General features: G+C 42.0%; 1 protein-coding gene across 1 annotated transcript in view; it reads right to left on the bottom strand.

Moving 5' to 3' along the window:
* Positions 1-5,343: 5,343 nt before the first annotated feature.
* Positions 5,344-27,132, bottom strand: part of tp53i11b (tumor protein p53 inducible protein 11b) — a 132,607-nt gene continuing 110,818 nt past the window's right edge. Inside the window, exons 3-8 of the mRNA XM_079825030.1 lie at positions 16,129-16,187; positions 12,871-12,919; positions 12,660-12,756; positions 9,443-9,544; positions 6,736-8,260; positions 5,344-6,179 (exon numbers count right to left, since the gene is read on the bottom strand). Of these exons, the coding sequence (XP_079681156.1) occupies positions 8,127-8,260; positions 9,443-9,544; positions 12,660-12,756; positions 12,871-12,919; positions 16,129-16,187 (441 nt within the window). The 3' untranslated portion in view covers positions 5,344-6,179; positions 6,736-8,126. The remainder of the gene's footprint in view (positions 6,180-6,735; positions 8,261-9,442; positions 9,545-12,659; positions 12,757-12,870; positions 12,920-16,128; positions 16,188-27,132) is intronic.

Genomic DNA, 27,132 nt, shown 5'->3' with positions numbered 1-27,132 from the left:
ATAGCTAGCATTTTATGTAGGCTATCCTAAAGGGACAGTTCACCCAAAAATGAAGATTCTGTCATTTTCTCACCCTCCTGTTGTTCCAAACCTGTATGAGTTTCTTTCTTCTTTTGAGCACAAAAGAAGATCATTTTGAAGAATATGGGTAAACAGACAGTTGACGGTAGACATTGACTTCCATAGGACAAAAAAAACTATGGAAGTCAATCACCTGTTTAATTACAGACATTCTTCAAAATATCATCTCATATTTTGAGTTCAACAGAAGAAAGACATTCATACAGGTTTTTAACAACTTTAGGGTAAGTAAATGATGACAATTTTAATTTTGGGGTGAACTGCCTCTTTAAATACAATGAAATAACATAGACATATGACATTTAAATTTAGGGTTTACACCAGTTATACCAAACTAACTGAATGAGTCTTCCCAGAAATTTTCCCAGAAAAGACATGAACGTAATTTCTACTTACTAATAGTTAGAGAGAATCTTTACCCACCAACTGATGAAGTCTGACCCCATTAATGTTACAATGCAAATTGTCAGTAATGTATTGTTTTGACAATACTGCCCTCCTCAGGTCAAAAGTGGAAACATGAGCAAGATTACTCATCCAAAAAGATTATTATTTGGCCCTGGCACATCATTTCACTAATCATATCATCGGCACATGGGAAAAGTGTGAATAGGTACTAGTCAGATGATATCACTCTATCGTTCTGATTGGATTATAAAAGCGTTATAATCTGATTGATTTAAAAGGAGGGGAAAAGTGCTTCTAATCAATGTGTTCTAATCAAAGACATGCAGCCATCATCATTTTGCATCAAAATGGCCTCACATGCAAGGAAATTCTGCAAAGAATATTCCTCCAACCATTTACAGAATCTTCAAGAACTTCATGAAGAGAGGTTCAACTGCAGTGAGTTAGTGTGTGTGCGTGTTGCTTCTGCAAAGTTAGGCCAAGACTTTTGGACAGGTGTCAAGAAGGGCAGCAAAGAAGTCACTTCTCTCCACATCAAGTACAGCTTGAAATTCTGCAGGAAGTACAAGGATTGGACAGCAGAAGTTCGGGGCTAAGTTATTTTCTCTTATGAAGCTCCCTTCCGACTGTCTGGGACATCTGGAAAATCAATTTTCTGGAAAAGTCCTGTGTCATGCTGACAGTGAAGCGCCCTGAGAACATCCATGTGTGGGGTTGCTTTTCATCCAAGTGAGTGGCTCTCTCACAATTCGGCCCAAAAACACTGCCACGAATAAAGAACTGCATCAAAACATTCTCCCAACGGAGCAATTTGATTATGATTACGTATTTTCCAGCATGATGGGGAACTATTTCCCAAGGCAAGAGTGATTATAAAGTGACTCTGAGATCTTTACATTAAAGGAACACGCCGACTTTTTGGCACTTTAGCTTATTCACCGTATCCCCCAGAGTTAGATAAGTCCATACACACCATTCTCATCTCCGTGCGTGCCATAACTCTGTCTGACGCACCCACCGCTAGCCTAGCTTAGCACAAAGACTTAGCCCAATAAGTGACAAAATAACGGCATAATTTTCCTATTTACATGTTGTGATGTGTATAGTTACATCGTGTACTAAGACCAACGGAAAATTAAAAGTTGCGATTTTTCTAGACCGATATGGCTAGGAACTATACTCTCATTCCTGCGTAATAATCAAGTAACTTTGTGCCGTACCATGGGTGCAGCGGCGCAATGATATTACGCAGCGCCTGAAAATAGTCCCCAGCACACTCTCTGTGCAAGCAGGTTGTCCCGTTGGTTATGTTGATGGAAGTCAGCCTATTTTCAGGCGCTGCGTAATATCATTGCGCCTGTGCACCCATAGTACGGCAGCAAAGTTCCTTCATTATTACGTAGGAATGAGAGAATAGTTCCAAGCCATATCGGTCTAGAAAATCACAACTTTTCATTTAGTACACAATGTAACTATACACATCACAACATGTAAATAGGAAAATGTTGGCGTTATTTTGTCACTTATTGAGCAGTAGGCTAGCTGGAGCCATTTACCTCCAGTCTTTGTGCTAAGCTAGGCTAGCGGTAGGTGCATCAGACAGAGTTATGGCACGCACGGAGATGAGAATGGTGTGTATGGACTTATCTAACTCTGGGGGATATGGTGAATAAGCTAAAGTCCCAAAAAGTCGGCGTGTTTCTTTAAAAAAATAGATCAGTGGCCAGGCAACTCCAGGATCGTAATCCCATAGAGAACCTGTGTCCGTCCTCATAAGGTGAGTGGACAAGAGGCTGGATCGCCATCAGTCAGGATTTGGCCCAGAAGTTGATATCCAGCATGCCAGAGTGAATCGCAGAGGTTATGAAGGGTCAGCAGCACTGTAATTTAATATGCACTCTTTATCCTTCTCAATAATATCTGTCTGCAGAGCCACAGTTTCACCCCAGCAATTTTGCCCGCACATGCGCAGTTTCACTACTGTTCTGTCCTAAAACTAAAATCTAATGTTACTGTTGCTTCTGCTGTTATTTTTTTGCATATGCTGTTGCTTGCAGGCCTTCAGACTCCTTTACTGAAATAAAACAATGCTTGTGTCATGAACACTTTAATCTTTTACGTTTTCCCTCCAAAAACGAACAGTCTGGTATAATAAACACACTTTATATTTCAAACTCTGGTATAACAAACAAACTTTCGAATAGACACTCAAAGGGTAATTATTAGTCTAAAGTCAAGATAACTCTAAGTCCTCAAGTTGATTAATTCTGCCTGGGGTAAATGCATACATTTGAACACAAATAAAACTTAATTTCAAACAGGCTGAAAGTGTGAGCATATTCATTTGCTGGAGACATAACCTAAAATACAATTTAATTTACATTTATTTATGAAATTTACATTTTAAACATACCATTATTTTACCATTACCATTGATCACTAACTATATTATAAATTATACAAGCACAATTATACAAAAAAATTAAATAAATTCAAATTTCAGGGTTATAAAAGGATGACACGCTAGCGTTTTTGTTGTCCCTAACCTCTGACGTGAATAAGTGCAAGAAGAGCATTTTGAAAACGTCGGGAAATTATTCCCTTCCAGTGCTGTAACATGCATCTCGACGACATAAAACTCTCACGACGAAATGCGCATGCGTGGGCAAAACTGCTGTGGGGTAAAACTGTGGCTCTGCGGCTCAGCAGTCAGACCCTTCTCACCCTTCTGTTACTAGGTAAAAACAAATCTGGATTTCTTGATTTACTTCAGCTTGCTATTCAAGTCATGAGGTTATATATTTAGATATTCAGACAGCCGTTTCCTCTTTTACACGCACTGATTTTGGCCCAAGTGTCGGGGGCCTTTAGTTTTCAAAAGCATATAAATGTTAATCCTGCAGAAAAAGGAATGTTAGTTATGATTAATTAAAAAGTTCCCTCACAGTATGTATGTAATGTATGTACAGGTGTGGTCAGAATTATTGGCACCCCTGGTAAATACAGTATGATCAAAGATGGCAGTAAAAATAAATCTGCATTCTTTATCCTTTCCTTTTGATCTATCATTCAAAAAATTCCCTAACCTAACCTTTCATTGAAGTAAAAGAATTGAAAGTAGGGGTTAAATCACATTATGAAATAAATGCTTTTCTCCAAAACACGTTGGCCATAATTATGGGCACCCTTTTATGAAATACTTTTTGCAACTTCCTTTTGCGAAGAAAACAGCTCTGAGTCGTCTTCTATAATGCCTGATGAGTTTGGGGAACATCTGACAAGAGATCAGAGACAATTCCTCCATACAGAATCTCCTCAGATTCCTAGCTCCATGTTTGGCGTTTCTTCTCTTCAGTTCACCCCACTCATTTTCTATAGCGTTCAGGTCAGGGGACTGTGACAGCCATGGCAGAAGCTTCATTTTGTTCACAGTGAGACATTTTTGTGTTGATTTTGATGGGTTTTTTTTGGATCGTTGTCCTGATGGAAGATCCAACCATGGCCCATTATAAGGTTTCTAGCAGAGGGCGTCAGGTTTAAATTTGTTTTATCTGTTGGTATTTGCTAGAATCCATGATACCATGTCTGAACAAGATGTCCAGGACCTCCAGCAAAAAAATAGGCCCACAACATTAAAGATCCAGCGGTATTTTTAACCATGGGCATGGAGTTCTTTATATCCCTGTTTGGACCGAACCCATCTGGTGGGTTTTCTGCCAAAAAGCTCTTTTTATGGTTTCATCTGACCACAGAACCAGGTCCCTTTTGAATTTCCAGTCGAGTCTGATAACCGAATTTGCTGGAGTTTGTTTCTGGATGAGCAAGAAGAGTGTTTCTTGAATCCCTCCCCAACAACATGTGGTAATGTAGTTTATTTTTTATTTTTTTAGGCTTTCTGACCCCAAGACTAAACTATGCAGTGGTGTAAAGCATGCCGCCACTGGACTCTAGAGACGCGTTCTCTGGAGTGACAAATCACGCTGTTCTGTCTGGCAATTCGATGGACGAGTTTGGGTTTGGCGGTTGCCAGGAGAACGGTACTTGCCTGACTGCATTGTGCCAAGTGTAAAGTTTGGTGGAGGGGAGATTATGGTGTGGGTGGTTTTTCAGGGGTTGGGCTTGTCCCCTTAGTTCCAATGAAAGGAACTCTTAATGTTTCAGCATACCAAGACATTTTGGACAATTTCATGCTCCCAACTTTGTGGGAACAGTTTGGGGATGGCCCCTTCCTGTTCCAACATGACTGCGCACCAGTGCACAAACAAGGTCCATAAAGACAAAGATGAGCGAGTTTGGTGTGGAGGAACTTGACTGCCTAGAGTCCTGACCTCAACCCAATAGAACACCTTTGGAATGAATTAGAGCGGAGACTGAGAGCCAGGCCTTCTCGTCCAACATCAGTGCCTGACCTCACAAATGCACTTCTAGAAGAATGGTCAGAAATACCCATAAACACATCTATCTATCGGCCACAGCTGTAGATTAAGAGTATTTTTTTTAAACCTCAATGATAATACATAACCATTAGTATTACAAATAAATAAAATCTTTAAAGTTTCTGGAGCGGCATTTTCTGAAAAATTACTAATACAAAAGCTCAAGGGGGTACAAATTCTTGGAAAAGCTACAAAATACAGTCCCTGGAATACGTGTCACAAAGTGCTAAGGTTATAACAAATAACCTTTATAATTCAGCAAGGACCTAATTGAGACCATAGTAGGTCTCTTTTTTTCTTTTGGCAATGGTTCAAAGCAAGATTTCAGTTGTATATGCCAACAAAAAAAGCTAAAGCTACTGCGAGGTGGAAGCTCATGATCCAACAACAACAAAAGACCTTGAGTGACAGTTGCAATAAATGTACATTTTCTTTATTCCAAAAAAGATACCGATGCAGTTCCATAACAATAACATTTTTCTCAATAAAATATTTACACACATTTAAAAAGTACATTAACATCCCTTCAGAGGCATTACGTATACCGTCGGCAGACAGCTGAAGCCACTAGCATACGGATATTTATTTCTAATAGCATGGCAACACAATTCTCATCTGGAGACGCGAATAACAAATGATTCATGTTTGCCATTTGCCGTCATCCTATTTAGCTGGGAGAGTGTTAAGAGGGACGAGAGCTTTCTTTTTAATGAGAGAGACAGAACATACAGTAACAGCCGTGCTTATTCTGAATTACTACTTGGGATTGGTTTGGTTGTGTCAAAGACGATATATTTTCAGGACAGTAAGAGGAAAGGTTTGCACTGAGATTTGAACTATGAACCTGTTCGCAAGTAAAGACAACAAAGAGACTAAATCAAACCGGGTTGTGAAAGAAGCACCTGGACCTTCTTTATTAAGCTAAATGCAAAAACCCAATTAAACCTTGGAAAGAGTCACTGCTACTTTTGTCCACGTACTGTACACAAACAGACTTTTTTCTCCACTGAGGCTCTATCATATATGAAAACAACAAACATTTAACAGACATTTCCTGTCTAGGTTCTTGCTAAAAGTATTGCTTCCTTCAATATAGCCAATCAACATTTTTCTAATATCCAAGTTACGCTATTAAAGGAACACGCCGACTTTTTGGGACTTTAGCTGATTCACCGTATCCCCCAGACTTAGATAAGTCCATACACACCATTCTCATCTCCGTGCGTGCCATAACTCTGTCTGACGCACCCACCGCTAGCCTAGCTTAGCACAAAGACTGGAGGTAAATGGCTCCAGCTAGCCTACTGCTCAATAAGTGACAATATAACGCCAACATTTTCCTATTTACATGTTGTGATGTGTATAGTTACATTGTGTCCTAAGACCAACGGAAAATTTAAAGTTGCGATGTTCTAGACCGATATGACTAGGAACTATACTCTCATTCCTTACTCTAATCAAGTAACTTTGTGCCGTACCATGAGTGCAGCGGCGCAATGATATTACACAGCGCCTGAAAATAGTCCCCAGCACATTCTCTGTGCAAGCAGGTTGTCACGTTGGATATGTTGACGGAAGTTAGCCTATTTTCAGGCGCTGTGTAATATCATTCTGCCTGTGCACCCATAGTACGGGAGCAAAGTTCCTTGATTATTACGATGTAACTATACACATCACAACATGTAAATAGGAAAATGTTGGCGTTATTTTGTCACTTATTGAGCAGTAGGCTAGCTGGAGCCATTTACCTCCAGTCTTTGTGCTAAGCTAGGCTAGCGGTGGGTGCGTCAGACAGAGTTATGGCACACACGGAGATGAGAATGGTGTGTATGGACTTATCTAACTCTGGGGGATACGGTGAATAAGCTTAAGTCCCAAAAAGTCGGCGTGTTCCTTTAAAAGTTATAAAAAGCTCTCAATTCTATTATGCTTTTAGCGGAAGATGTCACTGTAGTAACTAATGGACGATTTCAAAAATAATAGCAAATACACACAAGGCAGCAAACGTGTAAATACACACACACACACCGTTCATTTTGATTTTGCAGTGCGTCTCAGCAGAATTTGCACAAGAAGAATTGTCATACAATGACTGAACAACTCAGAAACTCAATAAACATGCACGTGATACCATAAACCCTGTATGCAAAAACTTTTGGGCAGGCCAATAAATAAGCAACTGGAAAATTGCAAATCAACAAAAAATATGTACATATACAGTTCTTTTGAGGAATCCAAACAACTGGCAGTGTGCTGACATGTGGAACGCTTGTGCAGTTTAGCATATTAAGGCAATATTAGGGATACGTGAGGGAAAATACTGCTACATTGCTTGTTAAAATGAATGAAACATGCCATTGTGCTACACAACCGTTTTCTGTGGCATTACTACTTAAAGAAAAAGTCTTTGTTCATATACACTTGGAAATCTTGATGAAAACGAAGTTGACAGTGAGAAAAAATACGGATAAAGTTTTTATCTGAAATGTGAATAATTAGTTCTTAACAATGAAGTTCCTGAAACAGTGCAACTAAACGGGGTTTCAAGATCAATGCACCAACTAGCTAGCCAAACAAACTAACTTGTTGTGTCTGTCATCCATAAGGTATAACGCAGCTTTTCATAATCATTCCCATGTGAGAACTCATTCCACGTTGTTCCTGGTTCAGTGTGACACAGATACACCAACCAGTGACAATGTTCCTACTGCTCAAATACTGAACGACCTGCACGGAAAACACACATTCTAGTGTTTACTAGCCAACCTCACACACGTCACATGACTACAAGCTCAAAGTCATTGGCATTATTACATGAAATGATTTACAGTTTTGTTTATTAACAGCTACGGACAATAACGCCAGCATTTCAAGCTCGGCTACGGTGTGCAACACTTTACGTGATAAACTCTGAATGAGGAGGGCTACACTGTGTATCAGAAATAAAAAATGCATTTCCCATAGAAAAAAAAAAAAAAAGTTTGCTCTGTTAAGACAAACTCCTGTGTTGTGTGCGAGTTGAAATTAAAACAAAGGCCCGGTTGGCGTGGTCCTTGCGGTAAGGCTCAACGCCAGATGAACAGGTTGATGTTGTTTGACTGTGTCACTGTTCAAAGCTCCTGATGGAAACTCCAGCCCAGCGGCCCGTCGCTCAGCTCCCCGAGCACCAGGTGTGTGTGGTAACGGTGTGTGCGGGGGCTCTCAGATCTTCTTGGGCCGGCGTCCCAGATGGTAGTAGTAGGACAGCGTGACGGTGAGGAAGAATACGCGACTGAGGAGGAGGAGGATGGCAGCGTTTGGAAGGGAGCCCAGTTCCAGCAGAGTGATGGAGGTCACTGTAACACAGACATACATGATCAAAATATCAAGATAGTTTTGAGGAAACATGGTAAATGATTATAAATATCACGATTACTAAAAGACTTACACTACTGCTCAAATATTTGGAGTCAGCAAGAAATTTCAATGTTTTTGAAAGTCTCTTATGCTGACCAAGGCTGCATTTACTTGATCAAAACACGGTAAAATTGTAAAATACAATTTCAATTAAAAATAACTGTTTATATTTGAATATAATTAAAATGTAATTTATTCCTGTGATCAAAGCTGAATTTTCAGCATAATTACTCCAGTCTTCAGTGTCACATGACCCTTTAGAAATCATTCAAATATGCTGATTTGCTGATTATCAAACATTTCTGATTATTATCAATGTTGAAAACTGTTTTTTTTTCATGATTCTTTGATGAATAGAAAGTTCAAAACTACATATTTTTTTAAATATTGTTTTTTGAAACATAATTGTCTTCATTGTCACTTTTGATTAATTTACAGAACTTTTCTATATCAAAATATACATTTCTTTCAACAAAAAAGGGGGGGGGGGGCACTGACCATAACATTTTGAAATGCTACATGGCTCTCTGGGATACTTGATTCTGATTGGTAAATTATGACAGTATTTTTGTATAATGGCCCTAACCCTATAATGATCACGGTTTTCTGTTTTTGATATTAACGGTATTAAAAATTACATGTTACACTGTAAATAATAAGTTAATAAAGCTAATACAAAAAAGTTTATTAATGCAAATTCATAAAGCAAGATAATAAACGGATGACTAAAACAATTTCAGTATACATTTTTCATTGATTTATTTGGCAAGTAGTCATGTAACAGGTGGAAAACTACAGTCAGGAAGTTTATTTGTTGATAATGCTATTGTACTACCATATTTGCTCAATATAAAATTGTTTTACTACTGTATATATAGTTACTATACATAAAAATAGAAACTAATATTACTTCTTGAAACTTTTCAAGCTACTATACGTGTAAAAATTATCAGAAAATGTACATTACAATATATAATGTATGTGTAGTGTATGTACTGTATTGAATAAATCCATTGAGAGACCACAACCACAAGAGGGCAGTGTCATCATAACATTTCAGAGCCCATCTAGAGCTGACAAAATACAGCATACATAAGACTCTAGTTCTCATTGATACCAACCTAAAAACTGGATGGCGAAGTAGCAGGCCTCGCTAAGTAACGTCCACTGGATGATGACCTTCTCAGCAGTGTACAAGCCATTCCACATGATCAGAGAGAGACCTGCCAAAAAGAGCAAAACATGAGGTAGTGTGAGAAATATACACTACCGTTCAAAAGGTTGGATCAGAACGATTTGTTAAAAGAAATTAATACTATTATTAAGCGATCAAACCCTTTTAAATCACCTTTAAATCAACTTTTAAAATGGTAGCATGGAGTAGCTTCAATTATTGTATCGATTACATTGTTACGCCACCAGGTTTTGACAAGACTTTTAAACATATGTATTTGTCATTGCAGAGTTTCTGCAGGTTTTCTGAAGGTAAACGTAAGACCTTTTTAAAGACCAATTAAAGCTAATTTAAGGAATAATTTGAAGGGAACATACATCAATATGTTCTCTAAACGTACATGTCTAGGAAGCACGTTTGAAAATACAACGTTTGAAAATACAATTTCCATTATTTTTCAAAGAAATAGCATATTTGATTAGCTCTGCTCCCAAACACTAAAATTTGGAAATAACTTTTACTGTACCGTCTGATCACACTGCAAAAAAGTGATGTTGTTTTTCAGTTTTGTCTTGTTTTCCAGTGCAAATATCTAAAAGATTCTTAAATCAAGATGCATTTACTTGAGAAGCAAAATTACATGAGAGAAGATATCTGAAAGTGATTTTATGAATAAAACAAGAACAAATATCTGCCAATGGGTTCAGAAAAATAAACTTAATTCAAATGAATTAGTAATTATATAAAAAAGTCATTTTCATAACCAATGACATATATTTGTACTTGTTTTAAGCATAAACTCCCCTAATCTTGTTTAATTTCTCTTAATTTCTTCAGTTTGCATCGCAAGTAAATATCTTGATTTAAGGATGTTTAGATATTTGTACTGGAAAACAAAAATAAAAAGGAAGATATTATATTTATTTTGCAGAACATGCAATTTAATTTTGGAATTTAATTTAGATCCCTATAAAAATCTTTTTTTATTATTTATTATTTTCCTTTTTAACGGTTAAATTAATAAATAGTCAAATTAACTGAAATCATGAAACATACAGTTTAACAGCAATTTATTAAAAGTTTAAGAAAGAATAAATTTTTAGGGCCCTATGAATTACATATATTTTTTTCAAATTCCATATTTTTTTTTGCCAAATTCTGAACTCCATTATTATGAATGGATTCTGTGATTCCATACACGTTTTCCCCATCGCCAAAAACATAGCGTCCTAATTTAATGCCATGCTATTGAATTTAAGACTTTCTGCTCCAATTTAAGCTATTTTTAAGGCCTTTACATTTTTCGAAGGTCAAATTGAGACTTTTTAAGACCCGTGGAAACCCTGCACCGAATCATTCATTCAAGAGATCCGTTCAAAAACACTGATTCATCTAGTAATGAAACAAGTGAAGTCTTTATGAGCGAGTCTTTAAATCATTTATTCAAACCATTCAGATTAATTAAACATTTTAAATAGACTACAGCAATTTGTTTAGTTGTCTGTTCAGAATGGTGTGAGGATAAAAAAAATGCATGATTCTCAATTTATCCAGAATCATGCAGCTCTACTTCCTGTACACAGAGTCACAAAAGAACAGCGGCTGACATGTACTGACAGATTTAGCAATTACCAGGAGGATTAATGAGTAATATTAAAAACATGTCTCATCCATTTAATTTTTGATGGCAAGAAATGAAAAGGTAGCAGGTAGAGAGGGGAATAATTGCAGTACTAATTTGTGCAAATTTGTGGTTTGCAGTGGGCCAGAACGAGTCCCATTTAATGTGCAATTAAATGAATGAGCAGCGGGGAGCGTGCAGTCCTGCAGGGAATATTTCCTCCTTGCTTCCCTTCACAATCCACTGACCATTTACTCGCTTAAACACAAAAACACACGTACTAAGAGCCCTTTGAGTAGAACGGTAAAAAGACAGAGGAGTCTGTTTGCAGCCCAACAATAAATTGGCAACTTCTAACTAAGGCTGTGATAGGTCATTAGGTAATGCTGCGTTATTAACCCTTAATCGTCCCTCAGGGTTTACGTTTGAGTCCCTTGGGGTCAGATAGACCCCAAACTTTTACAGAGCGATTGCATAAGGAAATATAAATTTTTTACATGGAAAACTATATATAATTTTTTTTATTTACTTCTCAGCTATACATTTATGCTGTGTTTTTGTGGGTATTTGGTAGTTTTTTACCTATTTACTGCACCAATACTTAACTATGTCATAAATTGGCAATGAAAAAATCACTTGAATTATGATCTTAAATAAATATAAATAGTTTTTGGACATTGCTCTATGTGTTAGGGATAGAATACCGCCATCTGTAGGTTTGTGGAAAAACTTTAGGAATTATAGTTAAAGAGAAAGTGTGCAATGACCACATTATTCACTAGAGGTCCATAGGGAAGTTATGCAAAAGTTAAGCTGCCTTTCATCTTTCTTTTATTTGCCCTTTTCCCTCTCTTTCTCATGATTGTTCCATGTTGCATTTGTGCTCTGGTATTTGTCCTTCATTTATGCCAGTTTTGTTGATTTTATTTGCCAGTTTCTATAAAAATGCTCTCTGTTGCAGTCACACACATGTGTGTGTTTGTGTGTGTGTGTGTGTGTGTGTGTGTGTGTGTGTGTGTGTGTGTGTGTGTGTGTGTGTGTGTGTGTGTGTGTGTGTGTGTGTGTGTGTGTGTGTGTGTGTGTATGAGACAGAAAGGTCGTTCCACTTTGTGTTTATGCTCTAGGACAAGATCTTGATATAAATGTAGACATTTTCAGATTTACACTGGATTTAGTTGATTTTATTTAACAAACAAAGTGCATTTTTTACATTTTCCCATTCATTGCCAAAATAAAAAAAAAATGCTCCAGACACCTGTGTTTGTGTTTGTGTGTGTGTGTGTGTGTGTGTGTGTGTGTGTGTGTGTGTGTGTGAGTGAACATGCTTGTTCCATATTGCATTTGTGCTCTAGTATTAGTCCTTCATTTATGTATGAAAATCATGTTTAGATTAGATTAGATTATTTAGGAAAAGTCACAGAGTCTCATGGCCCTGAGATGAAGGGAACACTTTTTAAAAATGGAGGAAAAGTCCAGTGGGGTCAACTGGACCCCAAGGGACGATTAAGGGTTAAAAACACAGAATGAGATGAATATGACTTACTGAGAATGGCTCCTCCATAGAGGCGTATTGAGACACTGGTGGCTGTTTGCTCCTGATCAAATACAACCTCATACAGCTGGTTGGGGAAGGCCAGGGCCTAGAAATCACACACACAAAATCACTTAATGATGAATAGACGCATTGAGACACTGAAGATGGTAAGAAAGCAATGGTCCTGAGAACTTATAGAGCTTCAAGTGCTGAAACTCACCATAAGGGCCATGACTGTGAAAACCACAGCAGAGAAGAGAATCCATAACCTTGAGAAAGAAAAAAACATCAGAGTCAGTAGAGAAAACATCTCACTCTTTTCGAAAATACCATGGCCTGTTTATCAATGCTATACAGAGGGATTTAAAAGCCTCAGACCGGGATTCAAAATTGCATTTAAACCTGGAAATAAACTGAGAGAAACTTTGCAAAAGTGTACAAAGTGCAGCAGAACGTTTTCAGGTCCAACCCTTTTGCACTTTTGTCTATTTGTTGGCCGCTGTATGATAATAAAATGATGTGGCCTATATTTTTGTAAGTGTGCATTATGAAATCATTTATTTGCGGTTTGTGAAGCAGCTGCTGTCAGATTCAGGGCAGTCGGCTGCTTCATCATTCAACGAGTGTCTTTGCATTACACTGTGCCTCGATTACAAAGCAAAATGCTCCGAACAAACATATAATCCTCCGATGTAATACAGGACGCCATTAAAATAAAACATCCACTGGTTTTCGTCGCTGGGATCCTTCTGAAGTCTGTGCAGAGACACAAACCAGCTGTTTAAACTGAACGCGTCAAAGCACACATTCTTTCACTCTTCCATTTGTCCTGTTGTCGACAGACTCAAGTGGAGTAAGTCAGAAACTGAACGCACATCTGTATACTGCATCCAGCGTCAGTGATTATAATGGGTTCTGTGTGCTTTTGATGTGACGCTCACAACCAGTCAGGGTTGCCAGGTTTTCACATCAAAACCTGCCCAATTGCTACACAAAACTAGCCCAAAAGGGGGGGTAAAATCAGCATCCCTGTATCCCTGCTAAAATTCGGATTACCGGGGCTAAATATCACTTTATTGGGGTCACTTCAACCCGCAGACATGTAAAATAGCCCGCAGCAACAGTGATTTAAAACAGTGTTAAAGTAGCCCAGTGGACTTGGCAATAAGGATGCACTGATTGCAATTTTTCTTGGCCGATTCTGATTTCCGATTTTTTGTTAATGAGATCGGCCGATACCGATTTTTGCAGATTCCGATTTTCTTTCTAAGAACTATAATTGACAGCATACAAACAAAAATCCACTTTTTCTTCAAAGCAATTTTTTTTTTATTATAAAATAAATTATTAAACATTACAACAGGATCTTCTCGCACTTGAACAACTTTCAAAAAATAAGTGTTCTGTGCCTGGAAAGAAGTAGAAATAACAAATATAATAACAGCATATGCAAAAGCTTTGTCTATAATACTCTCTCAAAAATCTTGGGTTATTTTTTCTAGTAGTAGTTTTGGTTAGAAGTAACAACCCAGTGTTTGGGTAGTTTTTGTGTAACCCAGATCCTGGGTCAGACGTAACAACCCAGTGTTTGGGTAGTTTTTGTGTTACCCAGATCCTGGGTCAGACTTAACCCAGGGCTTGAGTTATTAAATGTGGGCTTTTTGCATCTCTTCAGGAGAGAGCAGTGAAGCTTGGTTGCATGTCTGCAAAATTGGTGCAAAATACAGGGTTGTGTACATTTTATTTTATCTATAAATTTGTTATTGCACTGTATATCGTTTAATTTTAAGCAAAATACAGGATGCGATGAGAGTCACCTAAATGAGTGATTACCTACACTGATTGTTTATGGACAGGTTATGGAGCCAGTCACTGCATATTTCATCTACGAGTGAAACGCAGGGCGGTAGTCTGAAGTAAGAAGTTCCCCCGCTGAACATGATACAGGCTCCGGCACGAGATCCAGCACCGTTACGGTGGAAATGGGACAACAGAGACTGGTCGATTACACCTGAATTACTTCTAAATGGTTCATTTTTACTTCTAATATTTGATAAAAGACCTTAAATGTTGGCAATATGCATTTAAAAATGATATATCGCTATACTGTAAAAAAAAGATTGAAAATAAAGGAATTATCATGCAAACCAGTGTTTGTGTCAATTTTTTTTTTAAAGTATAGAGGATAAGTGAATCCGTAAACATTAATTAATGTATGATATAATATAATGTAAAAAACTAGTATTAACTATGCTGGGTTAAATAAACAACCCAATTTCCAGGGTAAAATTAACCCAAAATGTGTTCTGTCCTTGGGTTGAAAACAACCCAAATTGGGTGTATTTTAGTGTTTTTTTTAGAGTGTAAGGAGGACGTTTTCAAGCTATAAAACTTGCAGCATGTTTATCGTCAAGGTCCAGTTGATAAAGATAAAGATGAAGATTCAAAACGTTCCAAAATAAAGGTATTTCACATAAAACAAGCTCAAGAGATCCACAGATAAATAAACAGGTAACATGACAGCGTGTAACACACAACAATACCGGACACTGAAGTGAGCACACAGAGGAACTTAAATACACAGTGATAATGAGACGATGACAAACGGCTCTGATGATTAATGAGTGTCCATGAAAACTGATGACTGGCGGGAAACTAGGGACAAAGGAGACAGGAAACTGACGATAACCAAACTACAACAACAAAAGAGTCAAACTAAATACACAGTTTGTGACATAACAAAAGACTGTGATTTCTCATATGACCCTTTTAATATAAAATGAAAATATTAATATTACATTTTTTAGATTCTACCCTATTTTGGGTAACTAATCAAATAAATACATTTGTAACACTGATTATATGATACTTTTTACAGAAGGTCAGATAAATTAATAAGAAATATTTTAGATTGTACCCTATTTTTTTTTTCCAAATAATGAAATAAATAACATTAAGAGAACATAAAATAAAAGATTAACCATTTTTACAGACTCCATATATTTGAACAATAGTGTAAACTATCATTTAAAAATGCTTTTAATAAGAAAAATGCGAAATAGTAGCATTTTCACTAGTGGTCTCAGACTTTTTGGACCTCACTGAATGCATAGTAGAAATGTGTTATGTTACCGAATGGTGCAAAATGCAAACTGAGGTATGGAGACTTCACGAACGACACAGCTAATGCACAGAAATTAGGAGCTAATAACATTGCCGGGGATTCTACATAAACCATTTGCTTTAGTGTCCGAAGAAAGACAAAATTTAAACAGAAGCTGAATTTGTACAATTATCGTTCAGGGTTCAGCTGGCTCAGCTGTGGTCTGTCAAAGTAACTGTGCTTTAATTAAAGTCCTGCTATTTTCTGCACTGGTGACCCAAGGCAGAATGTAATAAATGAGGTGTATGAGAGCAATCTCCCCTAAGCACCACAGTGAGGAGTGAGCGGTGGAACAGCACAGGGATGTTTTCTTACCTCAGTCCCACAGGCTCTCGAACCGCAAACTTGATCTCATTCCCCAGCATCTGACTGATCTGAGAGAGAAACGGAGAAAGTGAAGTGAAGAATAAAGAAAGAGAGAAAGACACAAGGGAGAAAAACGTGACACTCAGTATAATAAAAAATTGTCACATCTAGCAGAAGAGTTTTGCAACAGAAACTTCCATTTTGAATTTGGATGCACAAAAACAACTAAATCAGTCTGGAGCATGATGAATTAATAGTGCATGGTGAGTTATCTACAGCGATGTGGTGCAAATCATGAAAGCATCTTTAATTTAAGTGAAGACACCTGTTGTCAACATTGACGTCTGGTAGCCACCAGTGAATAGGTGGATTAATAACACAATATATTTAGCATGAAACCCAATTTGAGGATAAATTAGCAAATGCAGCCACCCACACTCTGAGTCTCTGATGATTTCCAGATTCACACGTATTCAGGTTTGTTGGCTGTCGTTCAATGCAGCCACCTACTTCTTCATAGCTGTTGAACAAAGATGGCAGCACTACAAGGAAATCTAAATGTTGGCAAACTCCTCCTTTGTTTAATTACTTGTTTGAAAGGTGAGCCTGTGCTAACATTAGAGGCATATCACCCATTCCCATATGGCTGCTTAAAATCTCTCTCTCTCTCTCTCTCTCTCTCTCTCTCTCTCTCTCTCTCTCTCTCTCTCTCTCTCTCTCTCTCTCTCTCTCTCTCTCTCTCTCCATTCTAGGCAGAGGCCTACTGAGCATAATTAAAGTTCCCTTTCGAAAGGGAACTCGCGCTGCGTCAGCTTCGACGCTACGGGGAACGCCTCCAGCGTGACTGGTGCCTGAAATCACATTGAATCACGTCAATCCTATTGACCGGCGACAGCCTATGATGTCATCAAGGTGCGACCAGGAAGTATATAAGGGAGCCTTGCCAACATGACAGTATCTTTTCGTCTTCAGGGACTGTTTTTGCCTGTCTTCACGTGAAACGTCTACAAAGAGGATAGCAATGAAGTGTGCTGAGAAGCAACGCCACTTCTGCAGGTGTGTTTTGAATGTGTACCAGGTAGCTTTCGCTTTGGATACACACACACTTTGCTTTTACTGTCTGGGAGAAGGGCATGCACGAGAGGTTTGCGAACCTCTTGTGGAAAGTTTTGCGAGCGTTTTCCTCTGGAACGCTCTGCTCTCGTCTGGACCTCTTCTCGAGGGGAGAGGTTTTCAGCATCTGGGAACGACCCTGCTCGAGCTGAGGCTGAGCGGCGTCTAAACATAAGCATGTGGTTCCTAGATGGATCTGGCTCGTCGCTTGGAGACAGACGTGGTTCTCGAGGACGATCAAGATCGCGAGAGGCAGACTTCGGAGGAGGAAAAATAGGATTTATATGTCTCCTCCTCGTCTGCTGCTCTTCCACGCGAGCAGAGGATGGGTGAGTCAGTTTAAGATACTGAAGCTTCTCAAACCATCCTGTCCCATGTACGGGGAGTTGCTGGAGGTCATGGAATGCGCGGCGGGTAGACTGCAGCTGCCTTGGCGGCGCGTAGGAGAGAGGCTGAGCGTCCAAACAGTTCGGACAATCGGTTTCTCTCCGCCCATGACCTCCCAACTCCTGGGAGTCTTCCATTCCTTCCAGATCTCCGTCTGCAGATCTCGAGGGGATGGAAGAAACCATACTCGGCCCCGCATTTGTCGACGTCATCTAGCGAAGTTTCGCTGATGTCGGGGGCTAGGCTGAGTATGTGTCGGTGCCGCCCGTGGACGAGATGTTATTTTTATCTCGCCTCTGGGCGGCCGGCGGCACTGAGAGCTCCCACCCTGCCGGTCTCTGATTGACACGGCGTACATGTCAATGGGTCACGCTGCAGCGGCTTCGCACACCACAGCGGTGTTGCAGGCTTACTAGGCGGACCTGTCGAGGGACCTCGATCAGGGGGAGGGACCCCCTGAGGCGGTAGTCGAGTCGCGCCGGACCGCGGTTTTTCTCTCTCCGGGCCACCGTACAGTATAGCGCCGATGGTGGCGACGGTGGCCACGGAGAGACATCTGTGGTTTAACCGTTTGGGCATCGGGGAGAAAAATAAGTCCTTTCTCCTTGATGCCCCGGTTTCGCCATCTGAACTTTTCGGCACCTCCGTGGAGGTGGTGATGGGAAAGTTCGGAGAGGTGGAGGCGCGCTTGGCGGCATTCAGAACATGCATCCCGCTGAGGTCCGGGACCGCGGACAGGCAGTCGGGTGTCCCCGGCCCGTCCCAGTCTGAGGGCTGGAGACGGGAATAGCGAGCAGCGTCGCCTCTCGAGCGCCCCCCGCGGAGGACTGGGGTGCAGGGGAGGCGGGACACCCGCAACAGGAAGAGGAAGGAAGCCGGGGCTGGTAACCGGAACCAGCGCAGGCAGCGGACTCCACCCCCCGAGGAGCGCGGAGATGAACGCTGCCTTTTTTCCCTTCCTCTGGTTTTTCCCACGGGCGCATTACATCAGGCCGGTGGACCTCTGATGAGCAGAAAATGTGAGAAAAAGTTCTGCCGGCCCGCCTGGCTTGGTTGTGAGAGCGCCCCCCTCAGGATGGCGGGCGGATACTAGCCTATGGCTGGCTGGAAGCACCGCTGGGAGCGATTGGTGAGTCCCCTCGCTGAGGGTGAAACATTTTCAAAACTATGTTTTTCAGAACTCCTATACCTTCGCTCGCCTGAGAGGTTTTTTGGGGAAATTTGGATCGCCGCTGGATCTTCGCAGGGCCTGCAGCTCCCCGTGAGTAAGCTAAGAATGATCTTCTTTGCAACATTATGATGGTTGTGTGTGAATACTTCACTTTCTGCTAGAGAGTTTGCTGCCTCTCCGTGCTATATTTTCCCCATTGTTTGGGTAACTGAATCGCGCTCTCGCCTGAGGGCTTGTAGTGTAAGGGGCGAGCTGCGTTTTTCCTAGCGTAAACTGAAAAGTAGCTGAAGACCGGGTACGCGCTAATGCACGAGCTGTAGTGAGATCTGCGCCCAGCTCTGCGGGGCTTTGGGAAAGGGGTTTTTGGGGCCTCATTGTGTAATATTAGAGGTGATAATATTTCTTTCCCGGGCCCTGAGTAGATCTAGTGCGGACCTATGTCGCACCACTTGGCCTAGGCTTTGTCAAGGATGGGCGCGTCCCCTTTTAATAAAGATGTTCGCCCCTGGCCTGTCTTTTTAATTAAGAACATGGTCTTGTTTATGCATCCTTGTTTCAGCCTCCTCTGTTACAGAGTCGTCCGGCCAAGGCCCGCCCCCTTCTCTGCGTTCTGGGGTCACGTGTAATGCAGACGAGGATGTTGCAGGAGACAGCGACTTTGCCAGTGGTCGTGGGGTGGAATTAAGCGTCTTTCGCCGGTTTGCGACTAGACTTTATCTGCTGTTTCCGCCTTTCGGAGCTTGGTGGCCGCCATCTGCTGGCGGCCCCCGGCCTCTTCCTGGAGGATGGTACGGCCGGTGGGTTTTCACATTCCTGTGATATTGTTCCCTTGCTTTATGTCTCTGCTTCACCTCCTTTAGGGCCCGGGTTGAGCAGAACATCGGATAATCCTTCTGTCTGTACGGTTCTGGTCGGATGGTCCCCTGAGGCCCGAGCATTGCCAATGGCTGACGCCCTCGCAATCAAGGTTGGCCGCTGCATGGAAAGAAAGACAGCCGCCCCGATGCAGGTGACGTAAGTTGTACTCCCCTCGCTCAGAGGGTCTTTGCTGAGCACTTCTGCTGAGTACACTGCTGTTGGCAATGTGATTAGGTCCATGTTTGTAGGCACTGCCCAAGAGACTGCGCCGTCCTGGGGGCCCTAGGACACGGCGAAGCAGGTTGTCCCTAGCTGCCTCTGGGATGGAGCCAGCCCCAGGTGCGGGCATAGGAGCCAGCTGGCTCTGAGTGGCCAGCTTGGACGGTCTGGGCAGTTGGACTTCAGGACAGGTAGTAGGCGTTAACCGGCCTCCTTGCAGGAAAGTCCCGACACTATGGCCCACGAGTGGGCCTCGGAGGCTCTTCTCCACTGGTGTCGACGTCAGCAGTGACCCGTCATTGGCCCTGGGGATGAGTCCCCAGGTGTTAACTGGATTTCCAGGCCTTCGTCAGCAGCAGACAGCTGCCGTCAGCCCAGGTAGCAGCAGCCAGCCTTCTTAGAGTTTCGGCAGGATCCTTGGAATCTGAAGCAGACCCCCTATTCGGGGGGACAGGTCCTGCCAGGCCTCCCTGAGGGGTAGGCTCCCAGTCTGGGTTTCCTTCGCTCAGGAGTTAGGCCCTGTTTGGCCTCCCTGAGAGCCTGCTGTGGTCAGCAGGCACTGCTTGGTCTCCCCTGAGGGGGCACCATAGGCATTAAGTCCCTCGACGGCTGGTACGAGCTGCTGAATAGGTGGTAGGCGCTACTGGGCCTCCCTATGGGCCTGCTGTGGGGTAAGCAGGCCCACTTGACCTCCTCTGCGGATGGCGTTCCTGGGCCCCAGTCACTGGATGGCTAGCACGAGTGTTAGTAGGTAGTAGGCCTCATCCGGCCTCCCTGAGTGATCTCCCTGGAGGCAAACTCCCGGTTCCCAGCCACTGTGGCGGTGAGCATGAAGTGCTATGAGTAGTACCTTCTGCTATCAGGTGGTAGGCATGGTGGCCTCCCTGACGATGAGCTCACGGTTCCCGGTCGCTGTGGTAATGAGCATGGAGCGCTATGGATAAGCACTTTTCTGCCGTTGGTTGGTAGGCTCTGTGGCCTCCCTGACGACGAGCTCTCGGTTCCCGGTCGCCGTAGCAATGAGCATGGAATGTTACGAGTAGCATGTCCTGCTATCAGTTGGTAGGCATTGTTGCCTCCCTGAGGGCGAGCTCCCGGCTTCCGGTCGACTATGGTGAGCGCGAAGTGCTTCGAGTAGCATGCTTAGAGTAGCATGCTCCGCTATCAGGTTGGTAGGCATTATGGCCTCCCTGAGAGCAAGCTCCCGGTTCCCAGTCACTGTGGCAATGAGCGTGATGTGCTATGAGTAGCACGTTTTGCTTTCAGTTGATAGGCACGGTTGCCTCCCTGAAAGAGAGCTCCCGATTCTCAGGCGCTGAGACAACTGGCGAAACAAAACGCTAGGCGTGGCATGCTCTGCTATCAGGTGGTAGGCATTGTTGCCTCCCTGAAAACGAGCCCCTGTTTCTCAGGCGCGAGAGTGAGACGGTTAGCGAAGCACGACGGACGGCATGCTCTGCTACCAGGTGGAGGCATTGCACCTCCCTGGAATCGTTCCCCGGTCCCCAGTTTCGGTAACGGATCGTAGCATGGGCTGCTATCAGGCAAAGCTGCACGGGCTTCCCTGAGGGGATTCGCTTTGGAGTAGTAGGCCCACGTGGCCTCCTCTGAGGGCACGCTCTGGTCTCGTGGTTCCTGGATGAATCCAGTCAATGAGCAGAGGCCGGCTCCCCGGCCGCTGTGGTGTGCATAAAGTGCTATAAGTGGCACTTTTTGCTATCAGGTGGTAGGCATGGTACCTCCCTGAAAGCGAGCTCCCGGTCCCCAGCCGCTGTGGTGAGCTTGAAGCGCTATGAGTAGCACATTCAGTTTGGAAAACTGTGAGTGCCCGATGTCTTGCAGTTGGTAGGCCCGCTTGGCCTCCCTGATTAAGCGAGTCCCTGGTCTTCCCAGCTACCTCGAGGGCTAGCACGACTGCGATCAGGTATCAGGCCCGTTTGGCCTTCCTGAGGACGAGCGCTGCTTTGGATGCGCGAGCGGTCTATCAGGTTACCAGGTGGAGGCCTCTCTCGGCCTCCCTGGGGGACGAGTTCCCTAGGCGGGAACACACAACTGGCTTTTTTGCTGACAGCTAGTGGCTACCCGCTATCAGGCGCTGGCCTCTGGCCGTTTGCGAGACCTGAAGGCGGTGTTCTTACCCTAGCACGACGAAGTGTCACTGCGGCTATGTGGTCCCGACAGGACGGGACCTACGGCATGGTTGCCTACCGGGCAGGCTTATGAGCTCCTCTCAAACGAGGGTCTATTGTGAGCTTACAGCCTCCTGGGGCTGATCTATTGGTGGTAGGTCCCGAGGGGCCCCTCCCGATATATTCAGCCTATAAGGCCTTTGGCCTCCTAAGCACGTTTTAAAATAAGTGCTTGGTAGATCCGAGGATCGAGCGGCTTGACTCCCCTCGCTAGCAAGGGTTTGAAAGCACTTCGCTGAGCGCTGCTCTCCGGGATAACCCGTCTCTGAGGTCCGGCTAGTCGGTGATGCTGCCCTTTCTTGCAGCACCCTAGCGGGATGTCTCTTCGGAGGCGAGTACCAGAGGCTCTGTACTGTACAGACAGGGTTGACCGTATTACGTGTCCCATACTAGACTGGGTCACCTGGTCAGGTCTCCCTGGTGGCATTCGGTGATAATCTCCCGAATAGTGACTGGCATAGGGTTCCCTCGTAGTCCCCTTGCCACGCTCCCTTAAAGGAACCCCTTCTGAGTCGAATGGGTTGGTTCCAGGCCTTCGAGCAAGGCCTGGGAGGGAACTCATGTGTGTGAAGGTTTCCTTCTCAGGCGATAAGCTTGGGCTTTGACCGTAGGGGGCGCTGTCACTGACAGCCTAATGTGACCAGAAGGGGAGTGGTTCAGGCATCTCAGTAGAATTTGCTTGTCTTGACAGTTGTCACTGCCAGTGGGCATGCACTCCCGTCGGCATGGCGGCGTGGGTATATCGTTCCCCGTAGCGTCGAAGCTGACGCAGCGCGAGTTCCCTTTCGAAAGGGAACGTCTCAGGTTACGAATGTAACCATTGTTCCCTGAGAACAGGGAACGAGACGCTGCGTCGCTGTGCCATGCCGCAGGGCCTGCCTGCCGAAAAACAGTCCCCTCAGACGAGTAGATACTGTCATGTTGGCAAGGCTCCCTTATATACTTCCTGGTCGCACCTTGATGACATCATAGGCTGTCGCCGGTCAATAGGATTGACGTGATTCAATGTGATTTCAGGCACCAGTCACGCTGGAGGCGTTCCCCGTAGCGTCGAAGCTGACGCAGCGTCTCGTTCCCTGTTCTCAGGGAACAATGGTTACATTCGTAACCTGAGACGGTTTATGTTTACATTTATTTTAAACTATTTTAAGTGTAACCATAACTAGAATTTGTGTTTCCTTTTAGAAGAGATTTATGTCTATGATGTAATTGACATTTTACATTTACTTGATTGTTAATAAATTGTTACCTTTTGATCCTTTCTGAATTAATCTGTAATTATTAACTATCTCCAATGTGGAACGGTATAATTGATTAAATGTATGATTAACTATCAAATATAAATGATCAAACAACCAGTTGGGATTCTCTTCTAAATGCGACAACATTGATAAATGGAGTCAGATAAAGAATATTATAATCAAATCCATTCTTCCAGCTGAGACACTGAACGCGTGCGGCCTTCACCGCGGTTCGCTACCGATCCTTTGAGCGAATTCATGCAGTCTTACAGAACCAAGAAATGATTCAATAAAAGAACAAACCAATAAGAGTAATCTTTTGGAGGAAGGAGTGCCACTAGAGCTTCATTGCAATCAGATTCATGAACAAATGAGTCTAATGAATTAAGGTTCTTTTCAATGAATCAAAACATACATCATTACCAATGTAATGTGATTTATGAAACAAATAACTAGGTTCTCTTAATGAATCTATAAAATGATGATGTCCTGCATACAGCATTAGTCAAGAGAGATTTTTCATTAAATGCAAGTAAAATGAACTGAAATATATTGAAAATGAATGGGAGTTTAATCAAATGTAATCAAAAAACGGAATTGAATCAAGAGCTTGTGAATCGGAATTGAATCTGAAAGTTTATAAATACACACTCCTTCCACTGCAATTTGAAAATTCACTCCTAAAAAGTTACAGTTTGTTCACTCTCATTTAAAAGTTTGGTAAAGTTTTTTTTTTTAATGTTTTTGAAAGAAATGAAAGAAATATTATTGCAATTTGATTTGCACTGTTTTCTATTGTAAATTTAACTCTTCAATGTCACATGATCCTTCAAAAATCATTCTAAAATGAGGATTTGCTGCTAATTATTATCAATGTTCAAAACAGTTGTGCTGCTTAATATTTGTTGTGGAAACGGATACATTTTTCAGGATTTTTTGATGAATAGAAAGTTCAAAAGAAAAGATTTATTTTGAGCAAAATTACAAATGTGTATACTGTCACTTTTGATCAATTGTGTCCTTGTTGAATAAACATTCATTTCTTTCACACACACAAAAAAAATTAAACTTTTGAACGGTAGAGTATATGTTCAGCATAACAACTGGAGTCAAAGTCAGCATGAATGTCAGAATGTCTTTAAGTTTAGTTTGTGGCCTAAATGTTACAACCCTAAATCAGAAAAATTTGGGACAGTATGGAAAACGCAAATAAAAAAAAAAAAGAAGTGATTTCTAAATTGACTTTGACTTGTATTTCATTGCAGACAATATGAACACAAAATATTTCATGTTTTGTCTGGTCAACTTCATGTCATTTGTAAATATGCATCCTTTCCTGTCATTCAGACCTGCAACACATTTCAAAAAAAGTTGGGAGAGGAGCAATTTAGGGCTAGTAATGAGGTAAAATGGTTAAATAATGATGTGATTTGAAACAGGTGATGTCAACAGGTGATTGTAATTATGATTTGGTACAAAAGCAGCATCCAAGAAAGGTCTAATCCTTTAGGAGCAAAGATGGGCCGAGGATCGCCAGTTTGCCAACAAATACGTGAGAAAATTATTGAAATGTTTAAAAACAATGTTCCTCAAAGAAAGATAGGAAGAGATTTGGATATTTCACATTCAACAGTGCATAACATAATTAAAAGATTCAAGGAATCTGGAGGAATTTCAGTGCGTAAAGGACAAGGGCGCAAGCCTAAGCTGAACAACCGTGATCTCCGATCCCTCAGGCGGCACTGCATCAAGAATCGTCATTCATCTATAAGCGATATCACCACATGGGCTCAGGACTACTTTGGCAAACCTTTGTCAAGTACCACAATATGTAGTTACATCCACAAATGCCAGTTAAAACTGTACTGTGCCAAAATGAAGCCCTATGTTAACAGTGTCCAGAAGCGCCGTCGACTTCTCTGGGCTCGGAGGAATCTGGGATGGACCATCACACAGTGGAAACGTGTACTGTGGTCAGATGAATCAGTATTTGAGGTATTTTTTGGGAGGAATGGATGCTGTGTGCTCCGGACCAAAGAAGAAAAGGATCATCCAGACTGTTACCAGCAACAAGTCCAAAAGCCAGGGTCTGTCATGGTATGGGGTTGTGTCAGTGCCCTTGGCAAAGGTAACTTGCACTTCTGTGAAGGCACCATTAATGCTGAAAAGTACATAGAGATTTTGGAGCATAATATGCTGCCTTCAAGAAGACATCTTTTCCAGGGACGTCCATGCATATTTCAACAAGACAATGCAAAACCACATTCTGCACACATTACAAAGTCCTGGCTGCGGAGGAAGAGGGTACGGGTACTTGACTGGCCTGCCTGCAGTCCCGACCTGACTCCAATAGAGAATGTGTGGCGCATTTTGAAGCGCAAAATGCGACAACGAAGACCCCGTACTGTTGCCCACCTTAAGACGTGTTTGCAGGAAGAATGGGACAAAATTACACCTGAAACACTTCATCACTTGGTGTCTTCAGTCCCTAAACGTCTTTTAAGTGTTGTGAAAAGGAATGGCAACATTAAAAAGTGGTAAATGCTTTACTGTCCCAACTTTTTTTGAAATGTGTTGCAGGTCAAAGTAAATTTAGAAATCACTTCTTTTTTTTTTATTTGCGTTTTCCATACTGTCCCAACTTTTTCTGATTTGGGGTTGTACAAGGTCTGTTGAGATGGGAGGTTAGTAGAACCGGAATCACATGATGGATTGCTATTCTATTGATTTGCGCAAGGAAGAAGCCTTTTAATTTCAGCCACAACTCCAGGTTTGCTGATTGATGACATTATAAATGCTGTGACATATATGAAGCTGCATGCGTTTCATTTAATCTCAGTGGGTGCTCCACTAATGTCGATAAAAAGCCAAACCTCCAGAATCCCACTCTGCATGGATTTCCTTAAAGACCGTGAAACAAAACAGAAAGGCAGCGCAATAGAGAGATAAGAAAGAGAAACCGATTGTAAGAGACAGAATGGAGGCAAAGAGGCGTGGAAATAAGCATGCGGAGATAAAGAGAGAAAGCCCACTATGAGGGCTGTGATTGTGCAGGTCCCTAGATTCCCGCCACAGTGATACAGCAGACGCTGCTGCTGGGATTCATACCGGGATGTGCTAATGACATGAAAATAAATTAGATTTGGTGACTGCCAGAATGTAGACGCCCAGAGCTGCCCAAACAATCACCACAACTTCCAATATCAGCCAAAGTAAACAAGATTAATAATAGGATTTTTTTCGATACACCCGATACTTCCGCCTCGTGCTGCCACACAACATGTATTTCAACTCAGCCTCTGCTGAGGGACTGTTCAAGTTAATGAAATGACAACACAATACCACAATATCTTTCAAAGAGCTGACAGACAGACTTATTTTCCGCGTGAGAGTGTGAGGCGTGCTGAAAGAGCAAAGAGTAAAATCAGATTTCTGCATGACAAGACAAGAAGTGTCAAGCTATAAAACACAATGAATAAATATAATGTAACAACATAGAATGGGGTGCAAACGTCAAAATGCAAGGCCCGAGTTCACACCAAATATAACAGCAAAGAGACACAATATCACTGGAATCACTTTCAGAATTACTTTTTCCAGCTGATGAATGATAAATACATCGACAGCCAATCAGAATCTATCATTCTTTAAAGAGTTTGAGCATTTAAAGCAGCAGACGGCATAACTGCAGCACACACTTATAATAAACAACGATATTGTGCATTGGTGTGGATGATAATAGTTATCATTAAAGTTATTTTAATTAGCTATCGCTCTTTGTGTGAAAGGTTCTTTGAGATTTTGAAACGTAAAATGCAAATTAAAGTTAAATGCA

This window comes from Gobio gobio, assembly GCF_949357685.1.
Source record: "Gobio gobio genome assembly, chromosome: 9".
Taxonomy (NCBI): domain Eukaryota; kingdom Metazoa; phylum Chordata; class Actinopteri; order Cypriniformes; family Gobionidae; genus Gobio; species Gobio gobio.
This window is presented reverse-complemented; position numbering and strand designations above follow the sequence as displayed.